Source organism: Candoia aspera, chromosome 1 (assembly GCF_035149785.1).
Source record: "Candoia aspera isolate rCanAsp1 chromosome 1, rCanAsp1.hap2, whole genome shotgun sequence".
Lineage (NCBI taxonomy): Eukaryota > Metazoa > Chordata > Lepidosauria > Squamata > Boidae > Candoia > Candoia aspera.
In genome coordinates, this window is record NC_086153.1 from 250962247 (window position 1) to 250978946 (window position 16700).

General features: G+C 38.3%; 1 protein-coding gene across 5 annotated transcripts in view; it reads left to right on the forward strand.

The window, feature by feature from the left end:
• The window catches only part of TEAD1 (TEA domain transcription factor 1), a 217956-nt gene that overhangs the window by 147130 nt on the left and 54126 nt on the right, over positions 1-16700 (forward strand). For 3 of the 5 annotated variants that reach the window (XM_063289483.1, XM_063289485.1, XM_063289484.1), the window contains 3 exons: positions 3846-3910; positions 11703-11765; positions 11855-11917. In XM_063289483.1, coding sequence (XP_063145553.1) covers positions 3846-3910; positions 11703-11765; positions 11855-11917 — 191 coding nt within the window. The remainder of the gene's footprint in view (positions 1-3845; positions 3911-11702; positions 11766-11854; positions 11918-16700) is intronic. The other 2 variants (XM_063289486.1, XM_063289487.1) reach the window with 2 other exon arrangements.

Below are 16700 nucleotides of genomic sequence, written 5' to 3' on the forward strand. Positions count from 1 at the left end.
AACTGAAAATGCAACTTATAATGACTTCTTCAGTCTCAAAATTATTCAACCCATTCATGGCAAGCATCTTCAGTACTTAGTAGAGGACCCTTTTGCTGTTATGACCTGCTGCAAAGGAGATGCATAGCCAGATACCAGCTTCTGGCAGTGTTCCTGAGGAATCTTAGCCCATTCCTCATGAGCAATGGCCTCCAGTTCAGTAATATTCTTGGGTTTGCTTGCTGCAACCGCCTTCTTCAAATCCCACCAGAGATTTTCTATGGGGTTCAAGTCAGGTGACTGTGATGGCCACTGTAGAATCTTCCAGGGCTGCTTCTGCATCCAAGCCTTAGTGGAATTTGAGGTATGCTTAGGATCATTGTCCTGTTGGAAGGTCCAATGACACCCAAGCTTCAGCTTCCTTACAGACAGCATGACGTTTTCTCCTAGGATTTTCTGATACTTCAATGAATCCATCTTGCTGTCCACACGCTGCAGGTTTCCAGTGCCATAGGATGCAGAGCAGCCCCAGAGCATCACCGAGCCACCACCATGCTTAACTGTAGGCAGAGTGTTCTTTTCAGTGTATGCTTCATTCTTCTTCCTCCAGACATACCGCTGATCCATTGGGCCGAAAAGTTCCAGTTTTGTTTCATCGCTTCACAGAACAGAATCCCAAAACTTCTGTGGCTTATTTATATGATTTTGAGCATATTGGAGTCGACTTTTCTTGTGCTTTTGGATCAGTAGCAGTGTACGTCTTGGAATTCTGGCATGGGAACCTTCTGTGTTTAGTATGTGCCTTACTGTGCTCACTGAAACCTCAGTGCCTGTTGCCACCAAGTCTTGCTGCAGGTCTTTTGCAGTCACTTGAGGGTTTCTCTCCACCTGCCTTCTCAGAAATCTGGTTGCAGCCATTGACAGCTTCCTTTTTCTGCCCCGTCCAGGTAGTGTAACCACTGTTCCTTTAACTTTGAACTTGCGAACTATGCTTCCAATGGTGTCTCTAGGAACGTTCAGTGCCTTCGCTGTCTTTTTGTATCCTGTTCCATGTTTGTGAAGGGCGATGATCTCTTCTCTTACCTTTTTGGACCATTCTTTTGACCTAGCCATACTGTATTTCTAACATGCAGTCAAACGTGACACTCAAAAAACCCCTAGCCACTTCAGGTATTTCATGTGTTCCAGCTCAAGCACACCTGGTGCAACTAATGAAGCCCTTGATTAGTTGCATCAGGTGTGCTTGAGACAAACCTGTTTTGCATACTGTATGTGTGCTGTTGTGACAGATTCTATTCAGGGGGTTGAGTAATTTTGAGACTGGAGAAGTCATTACAAGTTGCATTTTCAGTTGACTTTGGGGACACCACTTGAAGCACTCGTTGTGTTCAGCTATTTCAATTGCTTTTGTTTGATTTGTTCATTGCAAACAGCTGAAAGTCTGTACATTTTGACAATCAACCTGATTTGCAATGGGGGTTGAATAATTTTGATTACAACTGTAAGTTGTTCAGTAACACTTCCTGCTAATCTCAGAGTCAAGTGTTATCAAAATTCACTTACTGAGAACCACATGCCAGTAGTTAATACCTAGCCCTTTGCAGATGGTAGAATGTGTAACCTCTTTAGTGCTGAGGGCCACCATGAACAAGTGGTCAGAGCCAAGACAAAAATTAAATGTGTTTTAATATAAATTGTAAGCTAATTTTAAATGTAGAGAGCCAGTTTATTGTAGTGGTTAAGGTACAAGGCTAGACCCTGAGCTCTAGTCTTGCCTTGGGCACAAAGCCAGCTGGGTAACTTTGGGCCAGTCCCTCTCTCTCAGCGCCTAGGAAGAAGGCAATGGCAAACCACTTCCAAAATCTTGCCAAGAAAACTGCAGGGACTGGTCCAGGCAGTCACCAGGAGTCAACACTGACTCAAAGGCATCAAAATAAATAAATGAATGAATGTAATCCAAGAATCGATAGGATTGTTCTCCATGTATTTAAGGAATTTTCCATATGCAACCGCAGTTATGTGGCATTTGGAATATTTTTTTTAGGAGGTGCCTACACTATTGGGACTTAAAGGTATGTGATTCTGATCTAGGTCCTTGCATCTGGAAGATGTTACCTTTGCTATCAAAATCAATAGTAGTCAAATTTAAAACTATGGAAATGGGAGCTTTTTATACCTTATGGTCCACACAGAGTGAACATATGAAAGAGGGAAGGAGGTAATGCCACAATATCTGAATATTTTGCTTTCCATACAGCAAAACATCTGAAAAAGTAAATACTCATGTAGTGCTCTACACAGGTGGAATCCCAGTACCTATGTTCAATTCTGTGTGCAAGAGCACTGGGCAGATGCAGCAGAGCAAACAGCTAATAACCTGGGAATGGGACTAGTGACATGATGTCTCCTCCATACATCTTCTTTATGCATTAGAGAGGATGTGATAAGGCTTAATAGCCTTTGAGGATACTTTGTAGGAAGTTACAATATGAAGAAGAGAGGCCAGAGTATTCATTGTTGAAACCAACTAAGGAACAGTGTGACCGGTAGGACTGTGCATTCTTTCATCTGGGCCTCCCCTTCTTGTCCTCCACCACAACTGAGATAAATTAATAAATAGGGGCAACACAATTCTTGACCATGGATTGTTTCCATTTCATTCTTCAGATTTTTCTATGGTATTTTATTGTAAGGTGCTGAAAGTCTTTGGTAGCTAGTGATACGACAATGCTAAATAAACAGGAGGGAAGGTAGGGTAGGCAAGTAAAAGTTATCAACTTACCTCTTTGCAGTATTGACCACAGAATTCATAAAGCACAACGTTTGCTATGCATGCTCTGAAAAATGAATAGCATCTTAGGATGCTATTGTTAGCATAACTTAGGAATAGAGAAGAAAAGTCAACTGGTCTCCCATACTTGTTTTAAGTTGAGCTGTAGTAGCCATCAAAATAACTTTGTGTTTAAATCTTAAATGTTTTGTATTTTCAATAATCAGATGATGCTTATGTCACAGGATTTTGCTCCACTTCGGAACTGCTTTTGTCTGAATTTCCATTTTTCTCTGTTTCTAATACAGGTAGTCTTCGTTTTCCGATGGCAACTGGGACTGGAATTGCCGTTGCTAAGCGACGCGGCTGTAAAGCGTGACATCATGTGACCGCACCGCTTAGTGACGGCTGTTCTGGCAGTCTTGGTTGCCATCATTAAGCGAGGAACATACAGGTTGTTAAGTGAGGACCTCATGTGACTGTGACTTCTGACTTCCTGCCAGTTTTCCCATTGACTTTGCTTGTGGGATGCTGGCAGTGAACATCGGAAATCATGATCACGTGACTGCTGCTCTCTGTGATGTCAGAATCATGAGCCAGGTGCTGAGTGCCCAGATCGTGATCACATGACTGCGGGGACACTGTGATAGTTGGAACTCTGAGGACGAGTCATAGCTACCACTCATTCAGCCCCATCGTAAGTTTGAATGGTCGCTGAAGGAGTGGTCATTAAGCAAAGATTACCTATATGTAGTTTAAAATATTGAAATAATTTTCCATGTGCCAGTACTATTTTAGCTGAAGTACAATTTTTGGACAAAACCCAGGGTAAAAATCCAATGGTATCTATTTACCTGTGAAATAGGCATCATTTGCTAAATGGATTCTCCCTTAGTTCCATCTCAAAATAACAGGAGAGGGTCAAAAAGATGGGGAAATCTCATTATGCAAACAGATGTTTGCTCAAACCTTTATCTTCAGAAATATGCCTGATCCATGTTTTCATTGCATCTATTTTAAGTCATTGTTTTGACGTGTATATGTTCATGATGAATTGTTACTTTTAGTCTTCATTGTGAATTCATATTCATTTCAGGTAGGAATGAACTGATAGCCAGATACATCAAACTTAGAACGGGAAAGACACGGACCAGGAAACAGGTAAGACGATCCTGCAGGACAGAAGATGTTTGTCAGTGAATGTGCGAATGCAGCAGTCTCAGCAGTAGCAGCTGCCTCGGCTTCTCTGGTTAGGTACACAATGGTATTTACAATTGCTGTGCTCTGAAAAATAGTGCTCTTCATACCATTCATCACTTCAGTGTCAGTTGCTTAGGCACACAGTACACTTGCAGGTTTAAAACGCCTATATCCGAAAAGTAGTCTGGAAGTATTAATCTATTAATTTCAGAATAAATACGTTGCTGAGTTGGCATGATGGATCTGTATTTTCTTAAACTCCTGGCTTGTTCCCAGCTTATTGTTCTCATCTCAAAAGAATTAGCACTTATAATAACTTTCTGCAGAGCAACATAATTTAGTTCTTCCTTTTGACTAAGTGCATTAGCTAGAACTTGTTTAAGATCTACTTAAATATTTGGGCTTCAAACGAATGGATCCAGTGATATTGAGAAACTTCAAGGCACAGAATTACATTTAAAAAGTAAAATATATTTATTGAATGGAATCAGAGTTCACATGATATTTAAAAGAAAAAGGAACAGTGCCTCAAAATTAGCAAAACTTCATGAATAACTAGTAAATGCATGTTTTCTTCGAGATATGCCTAGTGTAAGGTTTTAGGCTAGACCAGGCCAAATTCTTTGTGTAAAACATTTGAAATAGAAAGAGCCACAACACACTGTCTAAGGACAAAAGAAGAAAACAGGGAAGTTTACCCCACGATTAGCAAGTAGCAACTGGAATTTCTGCAAGGATTCTCTAAGATGTTCAAGAACTTTATTAGTATATTAAGCATTTTCTCTAGTATTAGAAATATGTTTAAGCAGATTTTGAAGGAAGGACTGAGGACTGAAATGCTGGCTAAGGATAGAAAAAGCAAATGAGGGTTTTGCCAGTGTTTTTAATTTAATTTAATATTTCAATTTCGAGGCCACCTGACTCCACAGTGATTCTGGACAGCTTACAATTAAAAGCTAATTAAAAAGAAAAGAACAAATATCAAAGAAAGAGAATAAAACTGAACAGAAGACCAATCCAATAACACAAAATGACCAAAATATGCCAAAATCCAAAGATGCTCAACCACCATCCTAACCCAGGGTCTGGGGGAACAACCAGGTTTTTAGCAATTTGCAAAAAATCAGTCAGATGGGAGCAGTCTGGAATTTCATAGAGAAAATTATCTCACCTCTGCCTGACAAAGAATATCCACTTGATCATAGCCCTGTTCTGGTATTACAAAGAGATCATTTACGACCTCCACTTGAGTGGCAAGGATGACCCATGTTCCCTCTAAAGTCAGGCCAGTGACACCTAGAAGAAATCCATTGTATGGATCCTGGATGCCACATGAATTCAAAACCTGTGCAATCAGGATTTGAACTTATCAAATCATAGAATTGGAAAGGGCCTTTTGAGCCGTTGAGTCCAACCCCCTTCTCAGTGCAGGAATCCAAATTAGAGCATCCTGGACAGATGGCTGTCTAATCTCTCCTAGAACACATTCAATGAAGAGGAGCCTACCATCTGTCTGGATAATTGGATCATATGGAGGCAAATGCCCATACAGTTCTATAGACAAAGGTCTTCTTGATGTAGTTGTATAAATGCCTCCTCTGGCTATGTATCTCTAGTTTTTGGAAGGGAGAAGCTGGTGAGAGTTTATCTCCATTGCTCATGCAATGACTAAATGCCCTAGTTATAATGTCTGAACAGGACACCTGTGATGTCAAAGTTTCTTTTCTTTTTTATTATTTATTTTCTTGAACACCGCTATGTGATCACTTCAAGCCTGTATAATTATCAGAAATATTTTCCATGTCACATTTTTATGATAAATTTGTGCAAAGTCCAGACAGATAATAACATTACAGGATAAACATGAAGTGAATTCCAGACTTAATTTTTAAAGGAATACTAAATTTTATTACAACATTGAGTATTTTTAATCAGTGGTTCCTATGACTTAGAGTTTTTAAAACTTCCCCATGTTTAGAAGTGGCAAGGGTACATGTATTTTCAAATGTGTTCTCACAAGTTACATACTGGAATTTTAGTGAAGTTGCTACACAGATTTGCAAGATTCAGAGTACATTGAATCAATTTAGGGCCAGAGGTTATCCTTGATTTTAATTTCTATGAGGCTTCTAATTCAGAAACATCTACACAAACTTTCTTTAACCTTAATTACTATAACTATGCTCAGATGTTAAACTCAAGTGGGATATGTAAATACACATAAGAAGCATAGATCCAGTATACAGAACAGACAGTACTGTATACGTTCCCCAGTATGTACTTTGGAACCATGGTATATTCTCATATATTGACATTCAAGTAAACACAGTTAAATCCTCTAGAAGAGAATATCTGTAGCTCAGGGTTGATCTGTGGAGTTCTTGATGCTCTCTGAGCTTGGTTGTTTGCTTGCAGACGTTTCATTACCCAACTAGGTAACATCATCTGTGTGAGTGAGCATAGGGTTTGCTGTCTGTTTACATGCAGCAGCTTGCCCTGTCAGTGTTGGTGTGGGTATAGTTTCCTCCTTGGTGGTTCCTTGATTAGAGTATTGGTTTTTGCCTGATTGTTTGTCAGAAACATCTCAGAAACAACGAACAGACTTCTACAACCACATGGCATTGCTGTAACACACAAACCAACTAAAGCCCTCCAAAACATCTTAAGCAAACCAAAAGACTCAGTAGCACAAGAAGAACAAACAGAGGTCATCCACAACATACAACAGCCGCTATGCAGGACAGACAGGAAGAAGACTAGCAGAGTGCATCCATAAACACCAACTAGCTCTTTGCTGTCAGAAGACATGATGAAAAATCCTTAATCTTACAACACATGGACAGACTCAACCACAGTTTCAACTGGGAAACTATTAGCATTTTAGACCAAGCTAAATCAAAAAATGCTAGGGGATTCCTGGAAGCTTGGCATTCAGACAAATCAGCCATCAATAGACTCATGGATATAAACCACATTTACACACCATTCAAAAGAGACAATAAAAAACCTAGGAAGGAAACAAAAAGACTAGAACACATCTCCTTCAGCAGCCTCCAGCAGCCAACATTCAGATAAGCAGGATCAGTACCAGAAAAACAATAAGGCAGAAAACAATCCTCCAATCAAGGAACCACCAAGGAGAAAACTATACCTCTACCAGAAGAAGATTCAGACATGTTCTCTGTAAATCTCAGGGCAAGACATACAGTAATGGATTTAAATTACAAAAAGGCAGATTCCAGCTTAATGTTAGAATAACATTAAGTGGTAAAAACCAGCAGTGGGGCCTCTCCCTAGATGAGCTCAGTCAGAAGCTAGAGAGTCATGGGCTATGGATACTTTAATTTGAAATCCTGTGTGGAGCAGAAGGTTGGTCTTGATGGCCTAAACTGCCCCTTTTGATTCTAAGATTTTAGATTCTCTAATGTCTGAATTAGGTTCTGCATCAAAGTAAAGGTGCACACATAGAGCTCAGTTTAGGAATGAATTTTAGAGTTATTGATTCACTTAGTTTAGAATTCTCTCTAAATACAAGGTGTATCAAAAGTCAGGCACCACAGGCCAATCACAATATGTTTTACTAACTTTTTAATTTTTTTCACAGAAAACGTTCCTGTACTTAGGAAGTTCAAAGATCATGTGTAAAAGAGTAAGGAAGTGTTAAGAAGAAAACAGCAACCAATTTGAACATTTAATGTTCAGTAATTTATATAATAAATTGTCTATGGGCCCTGGCTTTTGGTACACCCTGTAGATTGGCAGCAGCTCTTCGGGAATTTAAACTAGACTTTGTTTTTCTACAGCTATCTGAAAATACTAGAGAGTGAATTTCAAACCTGCATGCAAGCAAGAGCTTTATTTATTTATTTATTCGATTTCTATAGCCGTCTTTCTCAACAAGTGACTCAGAACGGCTTACAACAACAAAAACTATAAAACAATTAAAACAGTTTCAATTAAAAACAATTAAATTACAAAATAAATACACATGGCCACCAAGTAAGCGGTGCGTAGATGTTAATATAACCAAGAGACGGGACCATTCACATGCTCAGGGCCCCGGACCCGGGCACATAACCAGGTCTTCACAGCCTTACAAAGCCGTACAAGGCCAACAGCGTCTGGGACATCCTAATCTCTGTAGGGAGAATGTTCCAGAGGGCAGGCGCTACGGCAGAGAAGGCACGTCTTCTAGTTCCTGCCAATCGACTCTCCTTGGCTGATGGGACCCGCAGCATACCCGACCTGCCAGATCGAATTGGACGGGTAGAAACAACTAGGAGAAGACAGTCCCTTAGGTAACCCAGTCCCAAGCCATGAAGGGCTTTAAAGGTGACAACCAGCACCTTGAATTGCACACAGAAGCACACTGGCAACCAATGCAGCTCACGTAGCAGTGGTGCTACATGTGTTGAGTATCCAACACCATTTACTACCAGTGCAGCCACATTCTGCACCAGCTGAAGCTTCCGAATGCTCTTCAAGGGCAGCCCCATGTATAGCGCATTGCAGTAATCCAGAAGGGAGGTCACGAGGGCATGAGTGACTGTGAGCAGAGCCTCCCAGTCCAGGAATGGGCACAATTTATCTCTTGAATATGTCCTAATTTAAATGTATATATATATTTAATATATATATTAAACTTCTACTATGTAATTGAAAACAAGACACTGCTGAGATTATTGTAGGTTATAAAATATAACCAAATATTTTATACTGAAAGGTATAATTTTTGGTAATAAGTGACCCAGCATTCTTTGTTGTCTACACTACAGTACAACTATTGTTATTATTTAGGCTTTTTGTTTTCATTTTTGCTTTTTTGTTTTGCTTTGCTTTTGAAATCAAATTGGGCCTCCTTGTTGCACTTAACCTGCATCTGAGAATCAGATAATCCAGATTCTAGGGCTTACCTATTTTTTAAAAAAGCACTTTCTCTCTCTCTCTCTCTTTCTCTCTCTCTCTCTCTCACACAATGGTTGCCACTGTTTTTGCTTGACTATTCAAAAGCATAGCAATATTACCAAAGCTTTGAGTTAGATACACAGTAGAAAAAACTGAATAATCAAGAATAGCCACAGAGGGGTGGTGTCCTCAAAGTGCATGTGTATCAAAACCTGCAAGATGGAGGGTATAGTGTCAAGATCGAAGATCTACCCCCCCCACCTTTTAAAAGATTTTTTTATCCCGTCTTTATTATTTTTATAAATAACTCAAGGTGGCAAACATACCTAATACTCCTTCCTCCTCCTATTGTGTGTTAATGTCACATGCACATCCAAAAGGGGCAGGGCTTAGATTGTGACACCTCTTCCACTTTCTTGGCAGATCTTGACCTTTGCCCATGCCCTGTGGATGCCTGTAATAAGAGTTAGTATGTTCTAAGATTGTATTATGCAATGGGCCAAGCTGGAGTATGATTGAACATTTAGGACTGGAGAACCATGCTCAAATTCCCATTCACTGGAAGATAGGGCCAATCAATATATCTCAGCCTAACTTTTCCTGCTGTGAGGAAAAAAATGAATGAGATTGCCCCAAGATCTGAAAGAAAGGCAAGATGTTACTGGAACAATCACTCTACAATAGTGAACTCTCTCTGTCATTACACTGGAAATGTAAGATATCAGTGCAATGTACAGAAGCAGGATACATTAACTTCTTGAATATGGTTTCTGAGGATACATTTAAGACTAGTGACTTTCCCTTCATCCAGTAATCTCTCAAATTAAAGTTTTGCAGGTTTTCTTTTGCCTGAACAATTTCTCCCCTAAAAAATGTTTTATAAGAATGGTTTCGAACAAGGGGGTACAGTTGCTGGATCTCAAATGTTTCTTAATTGTGTAGGGTTGATATTAGACCTGCTCAGAGTGCAGAATGTCTCCAGTTTTTACCCATTAGAAGGGATTACTCACTATGAGATGTGTGTACACTGGATCAGAAGCCTCCACAGATCAGAAAATGCTTGGCATTCAGGAAAGCTGGATCAACTTATCCATTAGGCTCAAGAGGGACAGAGTCTAGGGCCAACAAAAACGTTTTAATTTTTTTTAATAAGAAAGAATAAAAGTGAAGTAGAAGTTGTTTATTTTCATGCCTTGCCTTTCAGTCTTGAAAATATACCCAATAAATAGAATACAAATACATAAAGTACAAATAAAGTAAACATACAATTCCAATTAAAAGCTCAGTCATATATTAATTGCCATTGAGCTAATTTAATAATTCTTATATGTCACTTCAATTCTCACCATAAGCACCATTTTTTACACTATGCTTCTGACTATAGTAATGACAAAACCCAACACAATAACCACTAACACATACTTAATAAAAAAACAAGAAATGCAGAAAATCTGAACATCAAACCAATGATCTTATTTGTAATCTTTAGGCATAGAGTGAATGCTAAAATTTAGTAACCTTGATGATATGTGACGGACATTATAATTAATTGGCAACAACTGATTATTATTACAAAATGATACATATAATACTTGCTCTTCCCTGTAAATGAGTGAGTTTTAATGTTTGCAAAATATCTATTCTGGAGACAGCCAGGGAGAATTGTGAGGTACAATAGTTGCTTTAGAGAGGAAAAAAAAGTGGAACGAATTGTGTTATTTTTCTGCCCTTTCAGAACTTAATAGGAATTTAATTCTTACTGCATAATTTTATTATAAAATACTTGCATTCTGAATATAACTGTACTTAAATCTTTTCTAGTCTGGTACTTAGTAACATTGTGGTGCCCTTCATAAGAGCACAGTGTAGATCAAATCAGGAAAATCTTAGTTCAGATCTTCATTTAAAAGTAACATAGATAAACATTATGATTTAGCCTTCCTTCAAAGACTGCAGCGAAGGATATCAGATAATCCTTATGTATCTGCATTAAGATCCTTGGGGGGCGGGGGGAATGTAAGATATGTATAAGCTAATATTCATGGTATAACCAGCCTTGCAGTATAGTGATTATTTTTAATTCCCCATTATGACAGTGCCTGACCTTTTTTTTTTTGGAATAGAATTTTCTCCCAAAATAAAACTTTTTCTTCAGTATGATGTGAAACAATGGCATGAAGTTGGGTTAGATACAAGTTGGCTAGAATGGTTATCATGCTGGGAATGTATTCAGGTTGAAACAAAATGTATCATAGTAACAACTACAATAAGAATATAAGTATGTCTGTTTTTATAAAAATGTTTAATTGAAGTGTTCTTGGGCCATTTGAGTGCTTGCAATATTTACTGAGTTGAATTTAGACCTATTTATTTTGGGGGAGGAGATAAAACTTGCTTACTATTGTGCTTGTATGTGTGTGTGTCTATGTATATCTACTATTACCATATAATTGAACTTTAATTTGTTTACTTTTTGAAAAACATCTGAAAATCTGTATATCATCAGATTACAGTTACACAAACTGTAGTCAGAAAGATTTTAAGAAAAGAGCACAAGATTAAATAGTCTAAAAGTTTTTCTTCACTTAAGTCACTGCAGTGATGACCAGCATTGGTAAATGTCTGTGCTAAGAAATATGGTGCATGGCTGGGAAATACGATCTCTTAATAGCAAAGCTTACTGACAATGCAAAATACTTTCCCCAAAGAAACTTTCTTGTTTTTTTCTTTCTTTCTTTTTTTTTCCAGGCATAAATTTGATTTCTGTGTTCTTTTTTTTTATTTCTCTTCTCTCCCTCCCCCCTTTTTTCTCCCTTTTTTTTCCCCCTTAAAATTCCAAACGATGTAGGTGTCTAGTCACATACAGGTCTTAGCCAGGAAGAAAGTTCGAGAAATTCAAGCTGCCATTAAGGTACGTTTGGCTTGCCCAGTTGTAGGGGGCTTTTCATCTCCATGGTTACAGGCTTTTCCTTTGTTTCCCTCCCTTCCCCTACCCTGCAGGTGTCTAGTCACATTCAGGTTCTTGCCAGAAGGAAATCTCGTGATTTTCATTCCAAGCTGAAGGTATGCGCTTTTCTGCTTTGGGGCTTGTGGTTGCTATGCGTTTCACTTCCTGTGTTCCCTGGTGATTGGAGGAATGCCTGGGGCTGTGATTCTTGTAACCTAGTTTCCTTGCATGTGGTAGCTGTTGACATTTCTTTGTGTTTAATCTCCTTCCCTCCCTCTGATTTCTGCAGTAGCATCTATATTAAACTATTTTAACACCTTGGAATGCTGTTCACGGTTTGCATGCCAACTTCATAGGGAAATATGTCCTTGTTTTTTGTTTTTAAAATCTCATTAGTAGATAGGGTTTGTGATATGAGTTAAAATAAAGAAAAAAGAAAAACACTGTAGTTAAATAAAAGGAGATATTTGTATGTGCTCAAGCACATATTGTAAAAACTGAGATTTAAATATACCAGTTCTTCTGTACTTTTTTTTAAAGATACATTTTCAGAGAGCAGCTAAATTCCCACTCTGCCTCCAGCAATGTTATCCTCATCTGCAATTTCCAGAGTGTCTACCTTTGACAAATCGTTCAAGCCTCCACACTCGTGTTAGGATTTTTATATTGGCCAAATGAAAGTCTCATTGGCTTCTTCTCCAGAAAAGTTAGGCATGTGCTTTATCTGCACTCCATGAAGATGTGGAAATCTTCGCTCAGATGTGATAAATGTGGGCTCCACAGAGGAAGTCTTGGATTCTCCTCTTGCAGGTCCACAGAGCACAGGAAGGCTAGCTTTTGAGGACACAGAACGAAGATTGGGTTGCATGATCCTAGCTTGGTAGTGTCTTAAAGAGTATATCCTGGAGAAGCTGTGCATCATTTCACTTGAAATTAATGAAAGAGGGATGATCTTTTTTCTCTTTCTGATTTCTAAGAGCAAACAAAAACAGTAGGCAATGCTTCATTTTGTACCTGTTATAAATGCAAATTTTGCATTAGCGAGCTACTGAATATTTTTAATGGAAAAGGTATGGAAAAAATGACAGGCAAAGTGGAGTTTTTTGCTTTTATTTCTATCCTTTTTGAAATTATTCTTTTTTAAAAAAAAATTAGTCAAAATACCTTAATAATTCAACTGAAAGCTACACATTTCAGCAAGTGAATGCTCTGTGCTGTTCTTCCCAAGAACTGCTGTCCTCCAAGTATGTTGGGCTACAACTTATATAATCCTGGCTGGGACAGGAATTATGAGAATTGTAGTCCAACAAATCTGGAAGGCACCAGGTTGGGCAAGGCTGCATTATCTGAAATAGTAAATACTGTGAGTGGTGCTTGCCACAGTTGTGGAACAGGAAAATGTCAACCACAGACTGACTTCATAACTGTCCTATTGGTCAGGAGCTTTTGGTTTGACTCTGCTGCGGGCAGCATGCTGGCAGGCTTGTATGGCTGTTGGTGGCTGGCTTTTGAGCTGCACTGGCTGACTAGTTGGGCTGGGTGAAGAACTAAGACAACTTAAACATATTGCTTGTTAACCCAGGGGGCAGAGATACAGAAGGCTGTAGCGTTTCAGACTAAAACTATCCAATCTAATTACTAAAAGAAGGCTTTTTAGCTCATGCTTGGAAAATTAAAGCAGTGTACTGACTTCAAGCACACACCTAAATTAAAACTGGGCACCTGCAGCCTCCTTTGATGAGAATCAATTCAGTAATATATATTTTTTTGCATTATACCTATCAAATTTCCTGTTCTTAAATTCTTGGAATTACATTGTCATGGTTGTTTTATGGTGAAACCAAAAGATGTTTTTTTCACCCACACTTAAATTAGTAAAGTTTCCCTTTTTTAGAAAATGTGCTTATTTCTTATTTCTGCACTTCCTTTTGATGGTGGTGGTGGTGGTGGTGGTGGTGATGCAGCTTTTTGCAGAGCAAATACCAATCATACTTACAAGCCCTCTTTCCCAGTGGGAACTTACTTGTTGCCTATCTACTGTTGAAAGCTTAGGAATCCTTTGTCCTGAAAGTACTGATTCTAAAGAACCTTCTTAAAGAATCTGCTGCTGCATTTTTAGAATTTCTGCCATTGTCACAATTTTAGGACATACATCAGTGCAAAGAGACAGGCTGCCACAGTAAAATAAGTTTTGAGGGACAAGGGTAGTGTATCCATCCAGCCAAAATTCATCTTTTTAATTAAATAAATGAAAGAAAAATGGATCCTCTGATTAAGGAAGAGGTGGAGGACTAAATCAGGAGGGGCCCAGCCTCCAAACCTGGATCCATGGGGGGTTGGGGCTGGATATGGGTTTGTATATTATGCCCATAGATGCTACAGAACTGGGAATGTCTTGTACTGATTTGAATATAGGGTTACCTGAATTCTGTAGAGTAAAATCTGCTTATGGAATTTTGTCACCTAGATCTTGCATCAAAATAAGTGTGAGATTAAGATTCTATTAAATCAGGATATAGTATGTCTGGAGAGGCTAGAAAGTTAGGTTGGTAGAAGAAATGGCAATGAAGTTATAATATAGTTGGAATTGTGAGATAGCAGGCAGTCTATTCTCCATCTGTGTGCTTCAGAAAGAATATGAAAAGATACTATTTCGGCACAACCTGAGTCCTCTAAGGATTAGTGTCCCCTTATATCATTCTTTTGGGACTATATCCAGTAAATTAAAAAGAGCAGAGGAACGGGGTTTCTTTGGAATTATAACTTCATATGAAAGACTCTCTTTGCACCTTAACCTTCTAAACTTGAAGGGGTATTTGGACAGGGGACAAAAATGGGCAGTAGAAGATAATCTTTTTATATGTACCATGCAGATTTTAAGATAAATTCAAACTCTGCTCAACTCCATAGCACATTCTATTGAGTTTTCCTACTTACAGTTCTTTTTGTCTATTCAGCATGATTTACTGAAGGATAGTTTCTGAAAAAGCTATCAGATCTAATCTGAAGGCTGTAAATAATAACCAATCAACTACAGCAATTTGGAATATTTTCCATAGATAACTTCTATTGAAATGTTTCTTAATGTTCTGCAGAATACTAGTGTTCCACGAACAACTTCCATGGAATATAAATAATTTATATTTTAGCATTGCTAAATATAATTCAGCCTAGCACACCTGAATGCTGCATTGCTGAGCAGCTGTTGCCTGCTCAGATGGCTGGGGAAACCTTTAGTGAGATGATTTGATGCATCTCCTCAAAAGTACAGAGAAACCGTGGCACCTTGTTGCAATTCCACACAAAGTGCACTAGTGAAGCAACTCAAAGCAGTGTACCCATCTGCTTCATTGTGGTGGAAATGTCTTTTACCCTTGCAGATAATTCCATGTTCAAGATGCTGCAAAGTGAGGCGTTGTTGTTCAAGATATGCTTTAAGGTTACCTGGAGAAAGATTTGTTCAGTGCTCATAGCTCCATCAGGTTGAGAGACAGCATGAGCAAGCGGTGGCCAAGGAAGAGTAGCCACCGTGCCAGCAGGATAGGCATACCTGGTGCCTGAAGGCAACGTATTTCTTTTTTTTAAAGTTGTTATTTGCTGTTGAACAAATAACAACAAAAACAGCAAAATTTAAAACACATTGAAAAATTTAAAACCATTAATAAGAATAAAAAAAAGCTTGCATTAAAAGAGAAGAGGGGACAGCCATAACATTTCTATATCGCAGTATCAATAACTACATTCAGTCATTAGAAAGCAAAATCTCTTTTCTGAATTATGAGTCTTTAATAAGAGTACAATTGTCAATGTAGATAGAGAGCTAGTACTTGGGGGTTCATAGTGGGATTAAATATATAGACCCATCTCTGACTTTCACACTTTTAGTAGGTGATCTGAACGAAGCCTTTCGTCTGCAGTTTATATAGCAACTCTTCTTATATGTGACTGATTAGTCTTCTGAAAGATACACAGTGAATATGTACTAGAAGGAGTACAGTCAGAGGCCCTGAGTACATGTTGCTGAGTGTTAGGAGCACATCACTATTCTTTGCATTTCTGTCCTTATTGTGGAAACAATTACCCAGACCCAGGATTTTTACCTGTGTGTGCAAATGTTCCCATTAGGAGGTAAAGCTTTTTGAACTCAGTTGGTAATATCTTCAATGATGGATTCAGAAATGTTGGATTGCTTCTTTTCACCCACCTAGGAAATGCTGCAGCTCCTCCTTTTGCACTGGTGTACAGTAACATTTCACTAATGTTTTTGCTTGGTTTTCAGTATCCATTAGCAATTCATTAAAAGAAGCCAAAAATTAAAAAATGCCTACAGTTCATATGTATGCAACGGTTTGAAATCCATTAGTGGGCATTCCACGCTGCCTGCATGTAAAAAGAAAATACTGTTGACAGGATGCTAAAGATAGCTCTATGTAGCTTCTCTTTATTAAAAATAATAATAATAATAATAAAAGCCTTGAAAAATTCTCTGATGTGAATGGAGTCCTCTGCATTTTGAAATACAATAAGATGGATTAATTGCTCCTCATTAGGCAGCAAGTTGGGACAGCTTTGAATGTGCTTTCTTTTTTTCAGCATTGGCTATTGCTGGCTGAAATAGCCAGCTTTTGTGTCTTCCACTGTCTTCTCTGATAATAAGCAAATTGGAGATCATGGCTACAATTATTCAACTGTCTTTTGTTCAGAACAATTGTATACTTCCATGGCTTGTTTATCTTCTTCTTCTTCTTTTTTGAGCTGTAGCAAATAATTTCAAAGGTTATTCAAATCAATTCAGTGTATGAGCAGGGATAAGATTTGTGAAATTACTTATTAGGAAACTATGTTCATATTTTCTGCTTCAGTATAAAATCTATTTTAAAAAGAAATTGCAGGTTCTAT